This window comes from Prionailurus bengalensis, chromosome A2, assembly GCF_016509475.1.
Source record: "Prionailurus bengalensis isolate Pbe53 chromosome A2, Fcat_Pben_1.1_paternal_pri, whole genome shotgun sequence".
Classification (NCBI taxonomy): Eukaryota; Metazoa; Chordata; class Mammalia; order Carnivora; family Felidae; genus Prionailurus; species Prionailurus bengalensis.
Genome location: NC_057348.1, coordinates 86,388,166 through 86,411,486, shown reverse-complemented (window position 1 = coordinate 86,411,486; position 23,321 = coordinate 86,388,166). Strand labels below are relative to the sequence as shown.

Here is a 23,321-nt window from a genome sequence, read left to right as displayed (position 1 = left end):
TTGCCATTCGAGTAATTTATCTCGGGTCTGAATATATAATGTCATTGTATTTTTGTGAACTTGGTCTTCTCGTTTGCACTTAGGAGATCATGACTTTTTACTTTCTTTTTAAACAGAGGGAAGATGGGGCAGAATGGGCAAGAGCCTGTAAAACAGCCAGGGGTAGGAGTGGGACTAACAGACGCTGAAGGTAAGTTCAAATTTTCAATATTGGATGCTCGTAGAATCTACATGTTACACCGCAAGCATTTGACTTTGGTTTTCTCTGAATAGAAATGTAAATTTCTAAGTAGTGATGGTGAAAGCACTACGTAGGTACAGCCTCATTTTCTCTGTTCTCTATTAAAGTAGAGTTATTTTGTGATTTCATTTAACCATTTCCCAACTTCTTTGTTTATATTTAACCTTTAAGTAATTTTGGGTCCTGAATGTTTTAAAGAGAAAAAAGAGTGAGGATGACTGGAGAGAGACTCCAATGACCTTCTCAGGAAAAACAAATCACTTGTTGAATTTGAAAAAAAAAAATTGTTAAAATACCATGCAAATAGAAAATAAAACATGAGACTTCACTTAAATGGAAATTCTTTTTTTTTTATTATTTTTTAAATGTTTATTTATTTTTGAGAGAGACAGAGAGAGCATGAGAGGTAGAGAGGCAGAGAGAGGAGACACAGAACCCGAAGCAGGCTCCAGAGCCTGATGCAGGGCTTGAACTCACGGATCGTGAGATCATGACCTGAGCCGAAGTCGGACGCTTAACCGACTGAGCCACCCAGGCGCCCCTAAAATGGAAATTCTTAAGAAGAAACTAAGGGTTTAAAAATCATTTTAGAGAAAAAAATAATGATTGAACTTACTTCTAACGTGAAAACCTCATTTGAAATTAAATTTGGTATTATTAAACAAATGATAAATGTACAACAAAATGCAAAAAAAAAAATCCTGAACTTCTGCAAACACATATTCAGTTTTTGTAAGGTGAACAGACTAGCTTATCTTTCATAATATTGTGATAAGATCTGACAGCACTGTTCTCCTTCTTCAAATGAACCTCCTGTCACTAATTTTAACTATCTTAATTATTTTATACTATTCCAAGTACTTTCCATGTGTTATCTCATTTAATCCTTAAAATTACCTGTGAAGACAAATAATACTATATACAGGTTGTACATGAAAAGAAGCTGAGGTGCAAATAGCACACAAGAAAAGAGCGAGGGACGGGGACCCGGGAAAATGATGCCGAATCACCTGCTATGAAGAAGAATGATTAATGGCACGGTGTCACAATGACAGTAGATGAAGAGATAGGAAACCCATATTTGGATTTCAAATAGGGTCCTGTTACCTAACCGGTGACCCGATCTGTCTTCGGAAACCTCATCGGGCAAATGCTGCGTGCGAATGATGCCTGAGGTTCCTCGTGAATGAGTGGATATCACATTTTTCTGGTTCTACTAAAAGTTTTTCTTTAGATTCATTCACAGACTGCTTTTCTTTTACTGGCCGCCATTTTCCCCAGGGTCCCACCCCCATCTACCCATCATTTTGCACATCCTCTCTCTGCATAAACTCATCACCTCTCATCTATATGTTGATTAGACCCACATTTACCCTCTGGACTCCCTGGAATTCAGACTCCAGTAGTTCATGTGTGCCAGGTATTTGTGTCCAACCAAGAAAAGGGAAACCACGCTGAGTATTTAAAATAGAGGAGATTGATGCCTGACAGTTATTACATACTCCCGGTCTTCCTGAGAAACCAAGCAGTTAGCAGTGAGGTAGCCGACCTAGGGAGGTAGCTGAAGGAAGCTACTGTCCCTGCAAGCTAGAGGCTAGTGAGAGTGGAAACCCAGGCAAGCCTGAATTGCAGTCAGCAGGAGACAAGGAAGAGAAATGGCAAATGCCAGAAATATATACTGAGATACACAAGGATGGGGAGAAATATCCTAGATGCTTTCTTCCTCCCATTCTCCAACCTCTGTCAGTGCCTGATCAAATACAGATGGAGGCCAACTGGGCAGGGGAGCCTGGGAACCATCCTAGGGCACAGCTGCCCTGACAGGAGAGCAGAGAATGCACCTGAGAATACACCTTACAGCCCAGACGTGCAGGGCCCGGGCGGTATTTTGCCTGGAGATTCCACAGACACATCAAGTTACGTACACCCTGAACTTAATTCACCCTCTTCCAGATCGTGCCTCCTTCTCCTCCTATGCTCTTCTACTACTAACAAAGTCTGCCCTGGTTTACACCATAATGTGCATCTTTTGCTGTCATTGATCTTTGATCTGTAATTATCTATTCTTATGCCTGTCTCCTCCATAAAGTGGAATGACATTTAGACCTAAGCTATGATTTAGTCATCCTGGTGTCCCAGCACTTAGCAGAAAGCCTTTGCCTATAATGTTGCTTTCAGAATGTTTGTTGAGTAAATGAATACACAATATAATCATATGTGAAAGTGATGCCCACTGATTTTCATATGACTCTAGTATTCAAGTAAATAGAGAAGCAATTCATGCGTACTTTTTTTCAAAGTTTAATTACTTACTTTCACTTTTCTTTTAATTTTAAAGTTCAAAACTAAAATTATCTTCATATAAATGTTCATAACTGTCAATGAATAAAAATGTGTTCGTCCTAATACTGCTTTCCTCTTCCTATCAGTCACACAAGAGGGAATCAGTCATAAGCTACTTTGTATTTTACTTAAACTTATGAGTCAATATGTTTATATTTTCGTGAACTGACTAATCAGTAGTTAATCTCAGATTATGGAGCAGAGGGCAGGAGGTTGAGGAAGGGGATAAGATAGAATACATAATGTAATGTGAGTCATTTACAGTCATGTACCCTTTTGGTAACAATATTTTGGACAAGTTATTTTTTACCAACTTACTTTCCAAAATGTTGCCAATAAGTAAATTTATAATTTTCATATCTATATGAAGTTTGGCATGAATAGTTCTGTAAGAGATAGGTGATATTGCTAACAATACGGGGAAGAAAACTACAGTAAGTATTTAACCTGTACAAACAGTTTTCAGTTGAAAAGAATACACAGATAGGGACTAGGGAGAAAACTATTAAGTTCTCCAAGAACTTAATCATTCTAAGCAGTTAAGAGGAAAATACCAATTTAACGTACAAGATTTTGTTTTGTCCCCATAGAGATATAAGGTCAACTCCGTGTTGTCATCCAGGTAAATTTATGGTACATATTTTGTTTTGAGTGATCAGAAGATTGCTTTCACTTCCTTTTGTTGTCAGTCAACAAAAACAGCCAATTTGTAGGATAACAAACCAGCAAACAAAGCAGACTTAGTTCAATTTGTTTTTAGACATAATAATTTCTTGACTGGATTTTTCCTCCTTTTAATTCTAATCCAGGACACCAGAAAAAGTGTCTCTTTGCAGATTAGCAAGATTATCTTGAGACTGTAGATCTTGCAGTGTTCCACCTCACCCAGAGGGTTTCAGATTACTCATGCAAGCACTTTGTTTTATGCACACCTTGGTCCACTCTAAGGGAAACTGATCTACAAAGATATGCATAGTTTAAATCAAAAGTATATGAGAGATTTTTTTAATGTTTATTTATTTTTGAGAGACAGAGAATGAGCAAGGGAGGGGCAGAGAGAGTGGGAGACACAGAATCCAAAGCAGGCTCCAGGCTCTGAGCTGTCAGCACAGAGCCCCACGCGGGGCTCGAACTCACAAACCGTGAGATCATGACCTGAGCCGAAGTCAGACGCTTAACTGACTGAGCCACCCAGGCGCCCCAAAGTATATCAGAAATTTTAAGTAATCACCCTTGAACAGTTTGTTTTTGTAACATTTTTCTTCTTATTTTGGAATTACAGTGTACACAATACAAAAAGTAATGTTTAATGGGGTTGAAACTTTATGTTGAGCACATTATATGAAATATTTTCTAATGCTAGTCATGTCCTTGTTCTATGTATTGAGTAGATCTATTTATTCTGGGTTCTGATTTTTTTTAAATCTATTTTTCCACTTAGTCATTTTCTCCAGTAATGTTGCATCTTCCCTATAGCAGTGACTCATAAATTTTAATCTCATGCTGAATAATCTCATGCTCAGTGGGTCAGAATGGGAGATCAAGCAAAGGTTCTGGGGTTCCAACCTAAGTTGTAGTAGAAAATAGTAACCCTCTTGTGGACTGTCTCTGCTAAGGAATGGTTGAACTTTCACAATTTAAAAAAGCGCACAATGTAAAGTACAAACAAACACTGTGTTTGGCACATGACTACCATCCCTTAAATTGTAGCTCTTATTAAAAGTGAATATAAAAGAGAGCCATTTGGATTCCATGCAAGAGTGGGATTCGTCAAGAATGACAAAATGTCAAGCACTTTTTGGAAGAGCTATAGAAGACCACTCCTCTTACAGATTTAGTTCAAATCAATTAGACTTCCTATTTGTAGTGACAAGTGTTTTCCCAATTTACGTCAAAACTCTCCCATACCCCTAATAGATGATCTAGCCCTTTCCTACATTGTTTTCATTAAGTGTTACGTAAGTAATAGTGTTACTGTTTGTTAGTGGGTATCCATATACATCACGTACAGTGACCAGCTTGACGCATTTATTGTCCTAAACCAGGTGTTGGCAAGCTTTTGCAGCAGGCATTAGAATCACACTTTGTATGAGGTTTAATTTGCCTGGATGTGTGTATTTAAAAAACAATCCCCATACATCATTTATTTTCTTAAGTATCTTTAGAAGCTTTAATTTAATCACTCAATTTCCATTTTCAATGGGACAGAACAAATAAACCTCTACCATTATAGAAATACGCTAAACTCTAGTCACAAATATTTCAAATAATTGACTCTGTGAAAGCACATCACCAATAATGTTAACCCAAGGAAGCAGGCGCCAGGGGAGTAGGCAAGAGAACAAGATTCAACTCAATGTCTTACGGGAAGTGGGTTTTTGTTGTTGTTGTTAAAAAAGCATAACAATTTATGAAAAAATAACGAAAGTCTGTAATGACCACAACAATCTCATTTTAGCTTGCATCTCAAGTTTATTTTATACAGATCTATAGTTTACACATAGCTTTACCAGTGATTCATATGAGTCCCTTTTAGACAAATGAACATGTTTTGCAAAGTCCGTGAGAAAGTGTAGAACAGAAATCACTTCCTGAATTAAACCAATAAAAATTTAGGTCTCAGCGGCACCTGGGTGGCTCAGTTGGTTAAACATCTGACTCTTGATCTCAGCTCATGTCTTGGTCTCCGGGCAGTGAGTTCGAGCTCCTCATTGGGCCCCACGCTGGGCCTACTTAAAAAGGAAAAAAAATCTAAGCCTCAGTATTGGAGTCCTGAATCTCATTATCCTGTTTTGACAATTTTTTTTTTAAGATTTTTAAGAGTATTTTTCTCTTTTTAAATAGGAAAAAGAAATGGAGTAGATGATGGGTAACTAACTATCTCCTTTAGGGTTTGTAGATTAGAATATCTAAGTGTTCAATGTAAAATACTCATTTCATTTTCTCTCTTTCCCTGACCAACTGGGGTATTTAAGAGTCAGCCTGCAAAGAGAAAAATATAAAACCACCCTGAAGGCCCTCAGTTAGAGCATAATAACAGATGTTAGAAGGGAATCCAATATGTCACCTAGCAAATAATTGAACACTAGTTGTGACCAGCCCTGGGATAAGGACTGGGCTGCAGCATGGAATGTGACATAATCCTTCCTTTTCTGGAGCCCCTAATAGAGTTCCCACAATTCAAATAATAGGTATTACCTTGTTCCTGAAGAAAAATTCATCTCACCTCTTAAACATTTCCCATTTCTTCAGGCTCTATTTTTAATTAAACTGAGAACATTTCAAATTAAATATGAATTTTTTTTTGTCTTCTGTATACCACTTCTCCTTTTTTTTATTTTGGAATTTTCAGATTCTGTTCATTTTAGTGATGTCAAGAATGCTCTATCAAGGAGTTAATTGATTAATTAATCCTATTATTGAAGTATAGTTGACCTTCAGTGTTGTATTAGTTTCAAATGTACCACATTATGATTTGACAATTCTATCCATTACTCAGTGCTTACCATGATAAATGTAGTCACCACCTGTCACCGAATAATGTTACTACAATATTATTGACTATATTTCCTATGCTGTATTTTCCATCACAGTGACTTATTTATTTTATAACTAGAAGCTTATATCTCTTTTTTTAATTATTTTTTTTAATGTTTATTTACTTTTGAGAAAGAGAGAGAGAGCAAAAACAGGGGAAGGACAGAAAGAGAGAGAGAGAGAGGGAGACCCAGAGTCTGAAGCAGGCTCCAGGCTCCAAGCTGTCAGCACAGAGCCTGACGTGGGGCTCAAACTCATGAACCGTGAGATCATGACCAGATCTAAAGTCAGATGCTTAACTGACTGAGCCACCCAGGCACCCAGAAGTTTATATCTCTTACTCAAGGAGTTCATTTTACATAAAAAGTTTTCTTTTTTTAAGTTCTGTTTTATTGAAGATGACAATGGACAAAATTTATTGACAATATGTTTATTGTTATAGCTGTTTTGTCAAAATCATTATGAAAATGTGATGTTATTTGGTTTTTATCTCAATTTTGAAGGTCAGGATGTTATCAAGGGAAATGTGATTAGTGGATTATTTTGCATCATTTGATTATTTGCCCTACACAAATTGTGTTTAAAAATTGACCAATGTAGGCACATTATATTATAAAATTGGTTTCAGTGGATTGAACATGTTTGCTTGTTTGTGAGTTTCTTGCCCTAATTTTACTAATACGTACACTTTGTTTTTTCATATGCCTAGAATTGATCAGTGTCACATGTGAGTATATCTGTTTTGTGCAAGGTATTGCGTTAAAATTTGGATGCTACGGAGATCAATTCAATAGGTACGCTGATCTGAGGGGGCTTATGATCTAGGATGGTCCCATCTCATAATCAGGCAGTAAGCAAGCATACTCAGCCAATGGGTAGAGCCAAAGCATTCACGGTAGTTGGAGACTTTGCCATAGCTGCTGTTAAATTTTTATTACCTTTAGTAATTGTAATGCAGAGAAGAATTGTGATAAAAATTCATAAATTTGAGAGCAAAATTATGTGCTTTGGGCTTTGGAAAGCATTGCTAAATCTCTGGGAGTCAGTGGGGCGGTGGGGGCATGATTCTGTGCAAGAAGGTAGCGGTGGTGACTGCTTTGTAAGATGGATGAGGTCTAAATAGTTGGCAGTGGAAGAGGCAAATTCCAGGCTGAGGGAACAAGATGAGGAAAGACACCAATGGAAGAAAGGACCTGGGGTATGTGGGAGAAAAGCAGTTCAGTGAAGCTGGAGCAAAAGGTACAAAGGGAGAGCACAGAAACTGGAAATGTGTACAAAGTCAGGTTGGATATGGAAGTTCATGCTCTGTGAACAGTGGGAAGTATTTGATGTTACTGAGGAACTTAGACACAACACTTACAATATTGAATCTTCCTGTGAAAGAACAAGGTAGACCTCTTTTTACATTCAAATAATCTCTTAGGACTTTTTTGGGCTTAAAGTATGGTTGGCCCTTGAACAGAGCAGGGGTTAGGAGCGAGGGCACCTTGCACTGTTGAAAATCTGTGTATGACTTTTACTCCCCCAAAATATAACAACTAATAGCCTACTACTGACCAGAAGACTTACTGATAACATAAACAGTCAATGAACATGTATCTTGTATGCTATATGTAGCATATACTATATTCTTAAAGTAAGCTAGAGCAAAGAAAATAAAAATCATGAGGAAAATATTTACAGTGCTGTGCTGTATTTTTAGAAGAAACCTACACATAAAAGCAGATGTAAATCCACAGGTAACTTCAAACCCATGTTGATCAAGGGTCAACTGTATACATGTGAAATCCAGGTAGAAACAATATATATTATGTAGTTGGACTGTGAATACAGTCTCAATGCAGGTCTCAGTTTGGATCTAGATTCAGAATCGTAACGTAGTAACATGAACTAGCAACAGGGAGGTATGCTTTCTCTCTTAAGCTCCATCCACCAGGAAAAGAAAAATCTTGGTAACAACATATACTATGCTTCCCCCGCTTCCCCTGCAAGTGATACACAGGGAAATTGAAAGCCAGAGGATTTTAGTGACTTTAGGGGCAAAGTGAAGACACAAACAAAGTCAAGAGACTTTAGGGTCAGTTATGTCTGACACTAAAAGCCATGGTCCTAACCAAAACACAATGCTGCCTCATCAGGGTTTAGGCATGGCAGGTGAAGATATTGAACTTACTGGGAAAAATGAGGGTGGTTGTTCAATCCATGGGTATGAGTAACATAATACGTGAACAAAGGATTGAGTCCAGGGCTTTCAAAGTGGGAATTTAAATCCCTGACTCTTGCTGCTGAGTTTAAATACAGACATATGTAGAGTCAAATTTATAAATAATTTTGTAATAAACCAAATTTGTTCCTTAATTTATTTGCTTAGGTATTCTTTACCTAATAGAGGATATTAGGTACATAATGATTTCTATTTTGATCTAGCTCTTTTGTGATGTGAAATGTAATATTTAATTATTTAAATCAATTTCTTTTATTCTCTGTGATGACATAAATCAATTTTCCTGGAAACATTCCTAGAAAACTTTCTTTTCCAACTTCATATGAAATACATCAATCATATTCAAAATTTTCAAGTATGCTTATGTCTGGTAATGGGCTTTCTGGAATATTTTATTGACATATCTATCTTCTATTTGTCTCTACCACACTTATTCAATTATCCTAATTTTATTTTCAGTTTTTGAATCGGACTGTTTTTGAATTGAAGTTTTATTGAAGCTCTAATGTTGAGGTAATTGATGTCGGTACATAATATTTTCTTATTCATCAACATGGTATATTTTTATATGCCAGTTTGGACATGCTAATTTTTATATGCATGAAATCAGACAACTTACTGAAAGTCTCTAAGTCTCTGGCTCCTAATCTACAAAAGTAAGAACAGCAACAGTACTTCCCTTGTCAGTGTGTTGCAGGGCTTAATGGAAATAGAGTGTGATGTGCTATGCACTGTGGCTGCCTCATAGTCAAAAAATGCTCATTATCATTGTCCTGATTGTCATCTGCGTCGTGTAAGTTATTACTTCCCGCCTCATTTTCCCCAAGCTTTTTTAACTCGTGTTCTCTAAAATGATTTCTTTTTCAGCCTTTGGCATTCCAGTGGAAAAGGTGCTATTGGTTGTTTTTTTTTTAATTTTTTTATGTTTATTCTTGAGAGAGGGAGAGACAGAGAGAGACACAGAGAGAGAGAGACAGAGAAAGAGCAGGGGAGGGGCAGAGAAAGGGAGACAGAATCGGAGCTGACAGCACAGAGCCTTATGCTGGGCTTGAATTCATGAACCGCAAGATCATGACCTGATGATCTCAAGTTGGACCCTTAACCTGCTGAGCCACCCAGGCACCCTGAAGGTGTTTTTCGGGTCCTACATTTTCCAGTTTGTTTCCAAATACAGGTATTAGGGTATTTCAAGCTGTTCTTCTCCCCCCCCCACCCCCCACCAAATAATGCTGATGTAATCTCTTGTATAGTAATGTGTCCCCCCTCTTGAGAATGGCTTCCCTAGACCTGATCATATTTTCCCAACCTGCCCGAGTATAAAATCAGTGAAACTGATTTCTGGAACTGTGGTATTCACTAGGAACTTAAAATTGAAGGTGTCTATTAAAAAGTCTATTCTTGAAATATAAAAATCATTCTGGGTCTTTACGCTGAGCCAGATTCATCTCTGGAGGTTATTGACGGACCACTAAATGTTAAATAAGTTTCTGGAAGAAACCATGGATATTTCTTAGCCTTAGTACAGTTCAAAGAACTGGCAGTTACCAAACTTAAAGCCGAGAATATTTTAGGCTCTCAGAAATTAATATTTCTAATGACAATTTTTAATATTTTTTAAAATGTCTTTTTTTTTTTTTTTTTGCCTAGAAGTCCCTGAAATGCTTGCATTGGGAGTCAGTGCTCTGATTTATTTATCAGAGAGCAGGCTTTAAATCAAGATAAGGACATTAAATATAGCAAAAGATACTGAATGAATATAAGCCAAGAGTATTCTCTCAGCATAGGTGTAGAAAATTTGTAAAATAGATGTATATATGTTATAGACATACAGTGTTTACCTTGTTCTAAATGCCTTTTCATTATCTGGTTCATTTGTAACAAAACAGTAGAGGACACAGATATGAAATAATGATTCCAAGTTTATAGTTATGGAAACAGATTCACAGCAATGAAACCATTCACTGAGAGTCACATAGCAACTTATGAAATAGTCTGGATCAAAACCTAGAGATACATCATCTAATATCACCTGACTCTGGCCCATTGTAATTTCTAACATTTTTATCTTTATATTGATAGTTATAGTGCTACTTCATGAAAAATTATTTTGAATTTATGAGTCTATAATAATTGGAAAGGAAAACTTTCACCTATGTTGATTCTTATGGCCAATGAACTAATATCAATATCAATTACATTATAGACACTATGTAGCTTACCAAAAAGTTTTAAATCTTGTTTTATCAGGTACTTAAAATTTCCACAAAATTGCTGTGCTCAAAATAGAATTGTATTAACAAAATAGATGTGTACACAAATGAAATAACATAATGTATATATGGTAATATGATTATAAATTTTAAATGAAGTGGACATTTTTATTTAGGAGAATATAATTGTGTCATAATTTTCTTCTGTAAAAAAGAAAACTAATCTACTAGATTATGACATATACCCAATATTTTTAAATTGGATTAATAAAATAAAGTTAAAAATAATAAAAATATTTAAGAAATTTAGGAGAGTATTTGTATAACCTTGGTGGCATTTGCAGAGTAGCTCTCTAGCCATTAAATGAAACCCACAAACCATGAAATAAATAATAGATTTTTTGTCTGCAAAAAAATAATAAAACTTATATGTTACAAGAACCAAAAGCAAAGGCAACAAACAAGTTATGAATGGGCTAAAAAAGTTAATATATGATCATCAAATGATCATTATCCTAAATAAATATCTCCTTAAAGGTCTCCCATGTTTTGCTCAAATAAAGAGGAAAAAAAACATGTTTAGAAATTATGACATGGCATTTCAGTGAAACTGACATTTCACTGTAGAGAATTTATCAGTTAACTTATAATTGTTAAAATAAAAAAAAAATTAAATGATAAAGCCACCAGGTTCAAGTTCTAACTAATAGTAATTCCACAGGAAATAGTAAGAATGGAGAGGAATATTAATCAAAAAATAGCACGTTTCTGTCCCAAATCAAAGAAAATAAATTTCCATGTTGCAAAGACAAAAATGAAGAGAGCTACACCTGGCATAACATCATCTTAGTTCAGAAAACCAAGGAGGATTTCAAATATTTCTGGAGACAGTTAATTAATTAAAAACATTATATACAAAAGAGGAAGGATAGGGATCCATAAAATTTCTCACCAGCAAAATAAACATTTACAAGTATAGAGAAAAATGGGTAATGCCCTTGAAATTCCAAGTGGCAGGGGTTGTGACTAAAATTCTATTCACAAAGTATCCATCAAGTCTAAGGGTTGAGTTAAATCATTTTGGGGAAGGCTGAGTCTCAAAAATGTTACTACTTATGCTACCTATCTGGACATTACTTGAGGATATGTTCCACCAAAACAGAGACTAACTCACACTTGGTCACACGCTGACACACACACAACTTGGGCACCAAGAGACAGGAAGAGTAGAGGAAAGAAAGGTGGGAACTTCAGTGAGCAAATGAGAAGAATCTAGACAGGAGCCAGGTGGCAGGTGCAGGGAGCACCTGGGAAAATCTGATCAGACCCTGAAGAATTCTAGCTGCAAGTGGGTGATGAGTGGGGTGTGAGTGCAGGAGGGGAAAAAAGAAATTGCCGGAAGTCATGATGTGTCTGGCCAAGTGAAACATGGTTTTGAGAGGGGTTTTAGTACTCTTGGATATTTTACAAACAGTTAAGGGTAGTACACAGAAAGCTAAGCAAATTGTGAAACAAAAATAATCATTTGAGGGAAAACAAAAAGAATTAGGTAAAGAACCCCATGAATACCCAAATGGTCTCAGATATGAACAATGTTAGTCAACTTAATATAAAAGCCAAATATTAGTATAACCAAGATTGTAACCTAAGTATGTTGCAAGGATGAGGAAGGCTAAATCTTCATCTACCAAAACAAAAAATCAATAGGTTATAAAGGCAATACCAAATTATTTTAAGAAATATATATACAAGGAACCAAAGAAACAGAAAATAGGCAACAATAGGTTTTTCTTGGTGATTTTTTTCAAGGGTTAGGGAAAATGAAGAATTGGGACGTGTGAAAATTGATTTTGGAGAAAGAAGGCATAAAACGTACAATGATTCAACGTTTCCACATATGAGAGGATAAAAAATAAAGCTAGTGATCAAATAGTATTAACAAGTACAAGAAATAAGTGCCATTATTTGCCACAAATAGCTTCCTCCTATTACCCTAAGTGATTATGAATATTCATTTCTTAAAACTCTTTAGGAATAGTTACTGCAATTAAGTGCTGTCATTAACATACTCATTCATTAAAGATATTCTGATCCTGTTACATAGAGAAAGCTCTTTCACTTTAAAGAAACCTGACTTTGATGACAATAAAATACAGAATCTCTGGGGAAGAAAGGCTGTGGAATTCAAACTATCAAGTTGCTTTACCATTTATTTCCCTGTCACCCAAGAGTTGAAATGAATTTTATAAATGTTCAGCAACAAAAATTTCAGAATTCTGGAAAATGCTAGAATTCATTCAAGATAATTTGTTTTTCTACCATTTAGATTATTAGACATTTTCTCCAATTAAGACATTCTTATTTATTTTATCCAGAAAGTCATTTGGAAATTTATGTAATTTTTTGTAGGGAAAAAAACCCTTTTATATTTAAGCAAAAAGGTAGAACTACCTTCCGCCCCCCCCCCAAAAAAAAAAGGCCAGCACATTTCACAAAAAAAGCCTTTACTCAACCGAATAACACTTTCCCTGAGGAAACCAATTTTACAGATAAGGAAGTAACGCAGACCTAAGATAATATACTCAGAGGAGAGTGCACACGGCTTCTTTTTAAACGTTTGACCGCTAGTCTCTAAAACAATCAGTATATTCTATTTGCTTTGCAACAATAAAAATCATAGGGGGGAAGAAAGCATTCACCTGTTTAATTCTTTTATTTTAAGAAAGAATTGCTCTCTATTCAAGTCATCTTTTGCACTTGAGTATTTTCCTGCATGAAGCAGATGTGGTTTTAGACTGTTATCAAAAGCAGATGCTTACTTGCTCACAAAATAGCACACCATTGTGAATTCTATAATTTACATTACCCTCTGATGTCCAGAAACTGTCATTGGCGTTAAGGAATACTAAGTAGCTGTAGCAGAGCTTTATCTTATGCATTTTATTTTGACATTATTGCTGATATATATGTATACATATTACGTATGTGTATCAACAATATATATATATATATATGTATTCTATACCTGTATATATCTATATTATATAGATGTGTATGTATTCTATTTGATGACCCATCTTAAAAAACAAACATATCCTCCTCAGTAATAAGAACCAACCATAGAACCACACTCCATTTGTTTGCTAAGCACTTGACTGGTATCTTTAAAATTTTGGTGGCCCCAATTCTTATAACAACTCTGTAAACTAGGTATTATAATATTGATGAGATTCCCACTGTCTAACACAGAGGCTTGCATAAAACACCCACTTAATAAATATTTTTTGAATCGAGAAACCAAGTTTCAGAGAGACTTAAGTATAAATCAAGCCTAGTATTATAGGGGTGACATTTGAATATACCTGCCATGAGCAAACATCTCTAAAAGTGATATTAATCATGTATGCCGATGTACAGCTTTTTACGGAGTTTATCACTCTAAAACTGAACTCAGAGATGACATTTCTTCAATTAAAAGCTATCTACTTAAAACTGTAGTAATTCTGCATTTGTATTGGTTGTGCTTCTTTTTTCACAAAGCCCAGCTGGATCTGCAGAAGATGATTAATTATGAATCTCTACCAGAAAGAACCATTGCCGTGGGGAAGACAGATATGTTCATGGACAATTATAAGAGTTATAATACAAGTGAATGCACATTGAATATTAAGGCACTTTGCTTTAGACTGGCTGAGGAAAGCCTTCCTGGCAGGGAGTACTTTGGTAGATGGTTCTTGAAATAAAAGCAATAACAAGTATAACTGGAGGAGGGGTGGTGAGGTTTCCATTAAGAGGAAGCTTCATGTTCAAAGCCTTAGGATTGTGAGAGACTATGTATTATTGGTGAACCTGTGGGCACTTCAGTGTGACTGAAGCAGAGTTTTATGCTGGAGGGAGACAGGGCTTGAAAGGTAATCATGGTTCAGATAATTTTTGAAATATCAGACACTGTCAGCAGGAATTTAAACTCAACCCTGTAGACAGGCAATTGGAAGCTAAGGATGGATTTTTAAAAGGAAAATTGCATGATCAGATTTGGTGCTATGAAGGATGTATTATAAGGGATCACATCTGTAGTCAGGGGACCAGGTAGGAGGCAACTCAGAAGTCCGAGTAAGAAATGATAAGGACGAGAATGCAGGCAGAGACAGCAGTAGAAGAAAAGGGGATAGACAGCTCTGAGAGATATCTAGAAGACAAATAGGAATGTATTCATTTTAGGGACCCCTCAGTCAGTTAAGTGTCTAACTTCAGCTCAGGTCATGATCTTGTGGCTTTGAGAGGTCAAGCCCCGCATTGGGCTCTGCACTGACAGCACAAAGCCTGCTTGGGATTTTCTCTCCTTCCTTCTCTGCCCCATCTCTCTCTCTCTCTTTCTCAAAATAAACTTAAAAAAAAAAAACACACACAACCTTTAAAAAAAAAGGAATGTGTTCATTCTAAAAATGATTCAGAACAAAAATGCAAACAGAGAAGTTTTAGGCACTAGCATTCTAGAAATGAAATAATGTGATTACGGTCACTTTTTTAAATGATCAGTTGTTAAAGCAAGTATGATTTAAAAAGAAGAAACTGAAAGTGTTAACAGAGCTCAGTGTAAAAAGTGATAAAATAAAGGAAAGTGGGGGGAAATGATAAAAAGCAAACCTGTGCTTCACAGAATTTTAAAGAAAGAAATAGATTGTGTTTTAAAAAGCCATATGGTATGCGCGTCAGAGAACATTTTTAAGATGAATTAAAAGAGTAAAATGGAGTTTGAATGAGGTTGAACACTTAAAGTTTGCTCTAACTTTGTCTTTATACACGTACAGTGTCCTCTCCTTGATCTCTTATTTGGAAAGCCTGATGGATCAGCCCCTCCCATACTGGTCACTGTGTGAGCCTAGGCGTAGGGCTCTCTGAGCGAAGGGGGAAAATCACTGGCAAACAAGTTCAGATGAGGGATTTGATTTTTTTTAATAAAAATTGCCAGTCTCTATCCTGAAGACAGTGAGGGGATTAGTTGAATACTTTTTATTTTATCCGTCTTTGGTATGTTACAAAGAAATAAAAAGTTCAGATGCTATCATAAGGTATTAAAAGCAGGTTTAGTCAAAAGAAGTTACTAGTCTATATTTGAAAACGCATGAATGTTGGCATACACATTTTAGAAAGTTCTCTGGGAACACTAAGGGCTTTTTTCAGAAGCATGAGAAATGGAATTTTTCAAAATACTCCCTCTTCTAAAATTAACGGACTTAGTGTTCTTACCTTTTGAAATGTTTTTTTTTTCATTCAGTAATATTTCATTAACCAAAGAAACAGGATTACTGGTTGAACAGCTTAAGTCAGCACGCTGTCTTTAGTACCGAGTTATGTGAGTCCATTTTCCATTCTGCGGTTCTGTATTGAGTTAAGCAGGGGCATCTGTTGGGCTTCTAACTGTTGTAATTGGTGGAAGAGGTAGTTTAAAGTGATTTCAATTACTCCAAGAGGCCAGAAAAACTGGAACCATTTGTCAACAATTTATTTTCAAGACAGAGAGCTTTTTCTTCAAGTGTTTGTTACTTTGGATAGTCTGATGGTTTGAATTCATTTTCTTTTAGTTAATGATGAATTGGCTGGGTCAAAATTTAGGTCAAGTTGTGCAGTTTAGTTGGATTTCAAGACTGCTGTGATATTTCTCAGCCAATTTACCGTCTGCTTTTTTTATAGTCAGCAGTGTGGTTATCTGGATAAATTTAATATGAGCTGTTGCTCATTGGTTTGTGGATGTTTAGAGCTGAAATGGGATCTGTTTTCAGAATGTGTGGGGTTTTTTGTGAGGTTAGAAATATGAATTCGCAATTTCAGATTAAGGTCTTTGTAGCATTTGATTTGATGTGTTAGGCTCTCATAAAACTAAGTTTAATTGAGCATTTTCTCCTTCATAGATTTTTTTTTCCTTAATAAAGTGCTCAGGTATATTCAAAATAAGATATTCCACTAAAACGTTCCTGAAAGTAATTTTATTTTAAATTAAGAGAATGGAATGATTGTGTTACTGAAAAAAATGACTTTTCAAATGACTTTTGAAAATTGTATCTTCATCAATTAATGAGTGATTATTTTTCCTTCCAAAATATTACCTAAGATTCAATCTAAGTTGAATGGTTATCACAATAGACATGATAACATGGAAATATCCAATATTATATTACTTAAAATAATACAGCTTTTAATTTATTAAGAAAAATTCCTTGCTGTGGCACCTGGGTGGCTCAGTGGGTTAAGCGTCTGACTTCGGCTCAGGTCATGGTCTCACAGTTTGTGAGTTTGAGCCCCCTGTCGAGTTCTGTGCTGACAGTTCAGAGCCTGGAGCCTGACTTGGATTCTGTGTCTCCCTCTCTCTCTGCCCCTCTGACTCTCACTCTCTCTCAAAAATAAACATTTTTAAAAAAATTTAAATAATAATTAGGAAGGAATAATTCCTTGCTAATTTCAACATCAAAGTTTTGATAAAATTCAAAAGTCTATGTTTAAGTTTATTGGTAGGGCAAAATATATCAGATTTTAGTTGAGTTGAGTTGACCTGCAAACTCCTTCTCCTATATCTTATGCCTCAGGTTTAGTTACAATATTTTTCCAGTCACTGTCTCCTTTCCACAGGTAGGCAATTGCCAAATCCTTGAAGATTTTATCTCTTACATATTTCTTAGATTTTTTTCCCTCTTTCCCATCTCAACAACCGCCCAATTGTAAGTTTCCATCTCATCTCACCTTGAGACCCATTTGTTTAACCGACAATACCATCATCTTCAAGATCAGCTTCGACAGCCACTGTCTGCTGTGGCTTGGTCATTCTAGCATAAAGCATTTCTATTGACTTCTTTCAACTGCTTAACTCTCGCTGGGTTTTAATACAGTAAGTCCTTCTTTCTGCTCCCCCCCCACTTTCCTCCTGAAGTGTCCTCTCTCCCATTTTACATCCTGGTTATACGAGAATTGCTTGTAGTTTTCCATGTATGTTCTGCAGTTCCTCCTCTCCCTTCTTGAGTGCCTGCTGTTCTCTTTACTCAAGGTGATCACACCCTTTCAAATGGTTTTATCCTTATGGCTTCAGGCCAGTTCCTCAGCTACCTTCTTCAAGGAGCTATCTGTGGGGCCCCGTGCACCTGGCTCTGTTAAGGAAGTATTCTCTTTGTACCTTCTGTGCACCTATCAGAGCACCAACCGCCCTGTGTGGTAATGACCACTTTCAATTCTGTCTCCTCTGCCAGCCCGTGAACTGAAGGGATTCAGAGATGGAGAGGTAGATGGAAAAAACTCTTAGCTTATGTCATTGAAGTCGTTCTTTCTTGAAGGACAATAAAGAATAATTGCTTTCTTAAGCTAAAGGCAAATATAAAATATAAAATAGTACTGATGAGCCATAAATTATTTAGTAAGAAAAGGTTTAAAAGCCATGAGTAAAGTGATACTTTCCAGTTTTTTTGTTTTTGGTTTCGTGTGTGTGTGTGTATGTGGGCCTCCCCACATACAAATTTGTAAAAATTTGGAGGCAATATATGTGTCTATTACTGGAAGAATACATAAATAAAGCTCATTATATGTGGGTAAAGGAATACTACAAGCCTATCAGAAAAAAATGACCTAGATCTCATATCATAAAATCAATACATTTCAAAAACATAACTTTGAATGGGAAAGAAATTAATAGTAAGAGATTTATAGTACCATATTACTTCAGCAAAAAATAAATACAAAACAATTCTAGATATTTTACAGCTCTGCCATCTTATAAACATTCATGTCAGTGAATATATGGAAGTTGGACTGAAAGGATTATAGCAAATAGACAACTTGAGGTGGTGAGATGAAATTAGCCGCATGAGGAGCACCTTGGTGGCTCAGTCAGTTGACCATCTGAGTCTTTATCTCAGCTCAGGTCTTGATCACAGGGTCATGATTTCAAGTCCTGTGTTGGCTCCATGCTGGGTGTGAGGCCTACGAAAAAAAAAAAAAAGTTAGTAGCATGAAAAGAAAAAATAAAACCTAAATCAAATACCAAATATGCAAGGATCCTCACAGAGACAGAAAACTAAGTGCTGTGTGCTGTGAACAGAGGAGTGTGAACAACTCGATTCTGCAAACCTGCAGTTAAAGAAAAAAGTTGGAAATAGTGTTGCCTGGGGAGGATTTCTTGAGAAGGTGACGGTGGTTTGAACACTGAAGGAAATGATGGAGAGGGCTGTATGGACACCTGGGGAAGGACTGCTCCTTACAGAACAAAGTGTTTTTACGGAGAGACATGCCCCGCACCATCAGGGAAAAGGTCACTGTGGTGAGGAAGAGTGTGAGGAGATGAGGGCCAGAAGCCCGGAAGCAGAAGACTCTAGGAACTTTGCCTTTTATTGAACGTGGTGTGGGACACTGCTGGCGGGTTTCCAGCCAAGGGGGAAACAGTCTGCTCTTTTGAGAATATTCTGAAGAGAGGCAGGGTTGAAGAAGGGAGAATGGACAGATCCTTGTTACAGCTGTCCAGGGAAGAGATGATGCTGTCTCAGACCAGGGTTAGGGTCCAGTGTGGTAAGAAGTGCTTAGATGAAGCAAACTGAGTGGAGATTCATATGCTAGTGTAATAGTTTTTTTTAAAAGCAAGGTCATAATCATCAAATGAAGCCTGATTACGTCAGGGGTGTAGGAGGAGGATGCAGTGGGGGAAGGGTTAATCATTGGCTTCATCTGAATTTATGTTTTCTTAAGCTGACCTGTCATTACATGTGTTTACTATATATTGTTTATGCTCCATTACACCTACCTAATCTATTTTTATTTTTTTTAATTTTTTTAAATTTTTTTTCAACGTTTATTTATTTTTGGGACAGAGAGAGACAGAGCATGAACGGGGGAGGGGCAGAGAGAGAGGGAGACACGGAATCGGAAACAGGCTCCAGGCTCTGAGCCATCAGACCAGAGCCCGACGCGGGGCTCGAACTCACGGACCGCGAGATCGTGACCTGGCTGAAGTCGGACGCTTAACCGACTGCACCACCCAGGCGCCCCCCTAATCTATTTTTAATAAGTCTAAAGACAATGTTGAGTATTTTTAACAGTAATTTTTCCATTACATCCGGGATGCTATTTTTGAACATGAGATTTATTCAAATAAACCTTCGTAAGGCAGTATCTTTCATCAGTAAGAGACAAAAAACAACACTAATTGTAGAAAGAATGTTTACTGGTTACTGCAGTTCAGACATTTATAGGTGGAAATAGCTTCAGGAAATGCCAGCCTTCAGCCCATTTTAGTTTCTCACTGCTTTCTCAATTTTCTCTGCAAGTTAGCCTTGTACTCAGGCTGTTCCATGAGGCTGGGAACAGAGCTGCTGGCTGCCCTGGGACCCAGCTATAAGACCTTGACTTCAAGGAAAGAGAGAATCTATCTCCTAACATCCTGGTGAGGGACTCTGATATTTCCTGTGTGGGACAGATTCCCATCTCTTGAACAGTCACTGTGGCAAAGAAAATGGAGGATGATGGTTTTCAACCTAGCAGACACATGCATGTGGGGGCAGACATTCCCAAGGTAGTGGTGGAAGAAGATAAGGGATGCTGGAAACATAAAATATGAGAGTTTATATTAGAATGTTTCTGTGTATACTTACATATAAGTCACTTTCAAATATATATTGAAATCTATGAACCTAAATAGAACAGACAGGGCAATGGCAACATACACACAAACTACCCCCCACACCCCCCCACACACACACACTCATTGCATAGATGCTAGAAAATTCCCTAACAAATATGAAAGGAAATGGGAAATGTAAACAGTAGAGTTTTTAAAAATAGATACAGACTATATATTATATGAATAATAATGATAAGTATGGTAACTTCTTTTAATACAGACACTGAAGAAGAATTTTACTTGGAATGAAAAACAGAACAGAGGGCTATAATAAATTTCTGAACTGTGTTTTGATATTCTATAGTCCTCATATCAATGTGAAAAGAAAGTTGTCAAAGTTCATCAAGTATTAATGGATACTTCATTTGACTTACCATTTTCAAGTGTTACGTGGGGACTATTTCCAGAAATTCAACAGTCTACCCTCTTTTCTTCTTAGCTCCTTCTGGCTAAGCATATACCACTGTAATAGTTTACAATCTTGGATGTACTAGAACTGACATAGCCAGGCCCTGTGGTTAAACGACACAAATTTTTAAAATTACATTATTGTGTAGAAGATGCTTTTTTGTAGGAAGAGGAATGAGAATGAATTACATGTGATAACTACATGTGTAATTACATATGGCAGTTCTTATATTAAAACAAAGTAGTAAATCAAAACATAACAAAGATGATTCATTGAATATATTAAAATGTTTAGGTGCATGGTCTTCACCTTATCTGAAAAGCAAAATATTTACTAATTAATTTGGATAAGTTTTAATTAAAAAAACACTCCATCAGGTCATTGCCTTTCTTATCAAAAGTACAGCTTTTTTCTTTAAGTTTTAAACTATTTATTGATGTTCGTTTATTATTAGAATTCTGATTATTTAAAAATAATTTACTCTTCTATTTCAGAAAACTCATTTGTGTCAATCCATTTCATGTTGAAATATTTTTATTTGAGTCTATTTTCAAGGGTTATTTCATTATGAGCTAAAGTTACATACCAATCTTTGCAATTCCAAACAGTATATTCTCATTATGCCTCAGCTGATCTGAATATTATAATTTATCCATTTCCTATAATTTCAACTTGCCTTAAAAAAGAAACTAAAGAAAGTCCGATTTACTAAATTTGGGGATGATAATGCCAAGCATTTTTTGTATCAGATACTATCTGCATCATTTGAGCAAAATGCAGATAATATGTGGGCTTAAAAGAAAGATAACATATTGACTACTTATTCAGCATATTATGCACTGACTACAGAGAGAATATACGGAGACTTTTATTTTGCTGTTGAAACAATTGGAGAGATGATACCTCTTTTTGACCGGAAAGAGGCTTAACTTGTTTTGTTTTGTTTTGTTTAAATCCTTAGTTAGTTACCATAGAGTGTAGTAATGGTTTGAGGAGTAGAATTTAGTGATTCATCACTTACATACAACACCCAGTGTTCATTCCAACAAATGCCCTCCTCAATGCCCATCACCCATTTCCCCTACCCCCATCAACACTCAGTTTTTTCTCTATATTTAAGAGTCTCTGACGGTTTCCTTCGCTCTCTGTTTTTATCTTATTTTTCCTTCCCTTCTCCCATGTGCATGTTTTGTTTCTTAAATTCCACATATGAGTGAAATCATATGATGCTTATCTTTCTCTGACTGACTTATTTTGGCTAGCATAATACATTCTAGTTCCATCCACAGTGTTTCAAATGGCAATATTTCTTTTTCTTTTTTTTTTATTGGAAAGCGGCTTAACTTTAATTGATCAGGAACACTGGAATTTGGTAGCAGGTTTTCAAAGGCCGTGGAGAGCAGTAGCAACTAGTCCATAAGAGAAACAATCTAATTTCCGTTCTTTTAAAATAGGTTACTAAATTTCCTACTTAATAATTTTAACTTTAATAGTAATTGTGTTTTATATTTATCAAGAATATTAATCATCTTGGAGTGCCTAGTGGCTTAGTCGGTTAAGCATCTGACTTTGGCTCAGGTCATGATCTCGTGATTCGTGAGTTCGAGCCCTGCATCGGGTTCCGTGCTGACAGCTCAGAGTCTAGAGCCTGTTTCAGATTCTGTGTCTCCCTCCTTCTCTGCTCCTCCCCTGCTTGCACTCTGTATCTCTCTCTCAAAAATAAATAATAAACATTTAAAAAAATTTTTTTTAAGAATATTAATCATCTTGAGTGGTTCATTCACTAGTGAAGCCTAAGGTCAGTGCCCATGTACAGACATGTAGGATGTGCACAGCCCAATTCCAGGAGGCACTGTTAACTCAGTTGTAAACCACACCCTCTGTGTCTATCAGTGTGACATTCCTGCCAGAGAAATGCAGTACATTATACTATGTGGACTCAGGGTCCAGAATGACTCAGGATTTACAAAAATTAGATGTTAAGGGACAACCTCCATTATAGTAAGTTAGAACTGTTAATAACCTATTGAGTGCTTAAATATGCTGGACTTATTTAATCTTTGCAAGAACCTTGTGATGTAAAACTGCTTTCTCCCTGACCCTTATTATTATTGTGTCTGAAAGGTAGATGTGATGCCTCAATATGCGGCATGCATCTTGCAACTCTTAGGCAAAAATGATGTATATGAATACTAAAAATGACAGAATAGGAATATGTAAAGAACCCAAATTCCTAAACTCATTACTGTAATGGCAAACCTATATCCATCTGGTTTTCTTTTATACTAGAAAAATAAATCCCCATTTGTTTAATCATTCTAAGTAAGTTTTCCTGTTTCTTATAGCTGAAAGCAATTCTTAAGGATTCAGAAGGAACAGAATAGGAAAAAAAAGTGAGAAAAAAAGAAATTAAAGAAAGTAGAATGAATTACAAATCACCTTTAATTCTTATTGCTGTATTTAAATCACTTCATAAAAGATGACTTTAATTCAAGTAGATTAAACATATCTAGCTACACGCTATTTAAAGAGAAAAATATCATAGAAAAGTTGAAAAGTAAAGTAAAATCTCATAGAAAGGTTGAAGAAAAGAGAAAGATATATATCATGAAATTATTATTCACAATAAAGTTGGTGAAATGGTGGCAGAGTCAGACGAAACGGACAGAAAAATCAAGGCGGGAGACAATAGCCTCCTTAAG

At 36.1% G+C, this 23,321-nt stretch overlaps 1 protein-coding gene across 6 annotated transcripts in view; it reads left to right on the top strand.

Moving 5' to 3' along the window:
• The window catches only part of PCLO (piccolo presynaptic cytomatrix protein), a 419,720-nt gene that overhangs the window by 371,986 nt on the left and 24,413 nt on the right, over positions 1-23,321 (top strand). For all 6 annotated transcript variants that reach the window (XM_043588726.1, XM_043588723.1, XM_043588725.1 and 3 more), the window contains one exon: positions 117-190. In XM_043588726.1, coding sequence (XP_043444661.1) covers positions 117-190 — 74 coding nt within the window. The remainder of the gene's footprint in view (positions 1-116; positions 191-23,321) is intronic.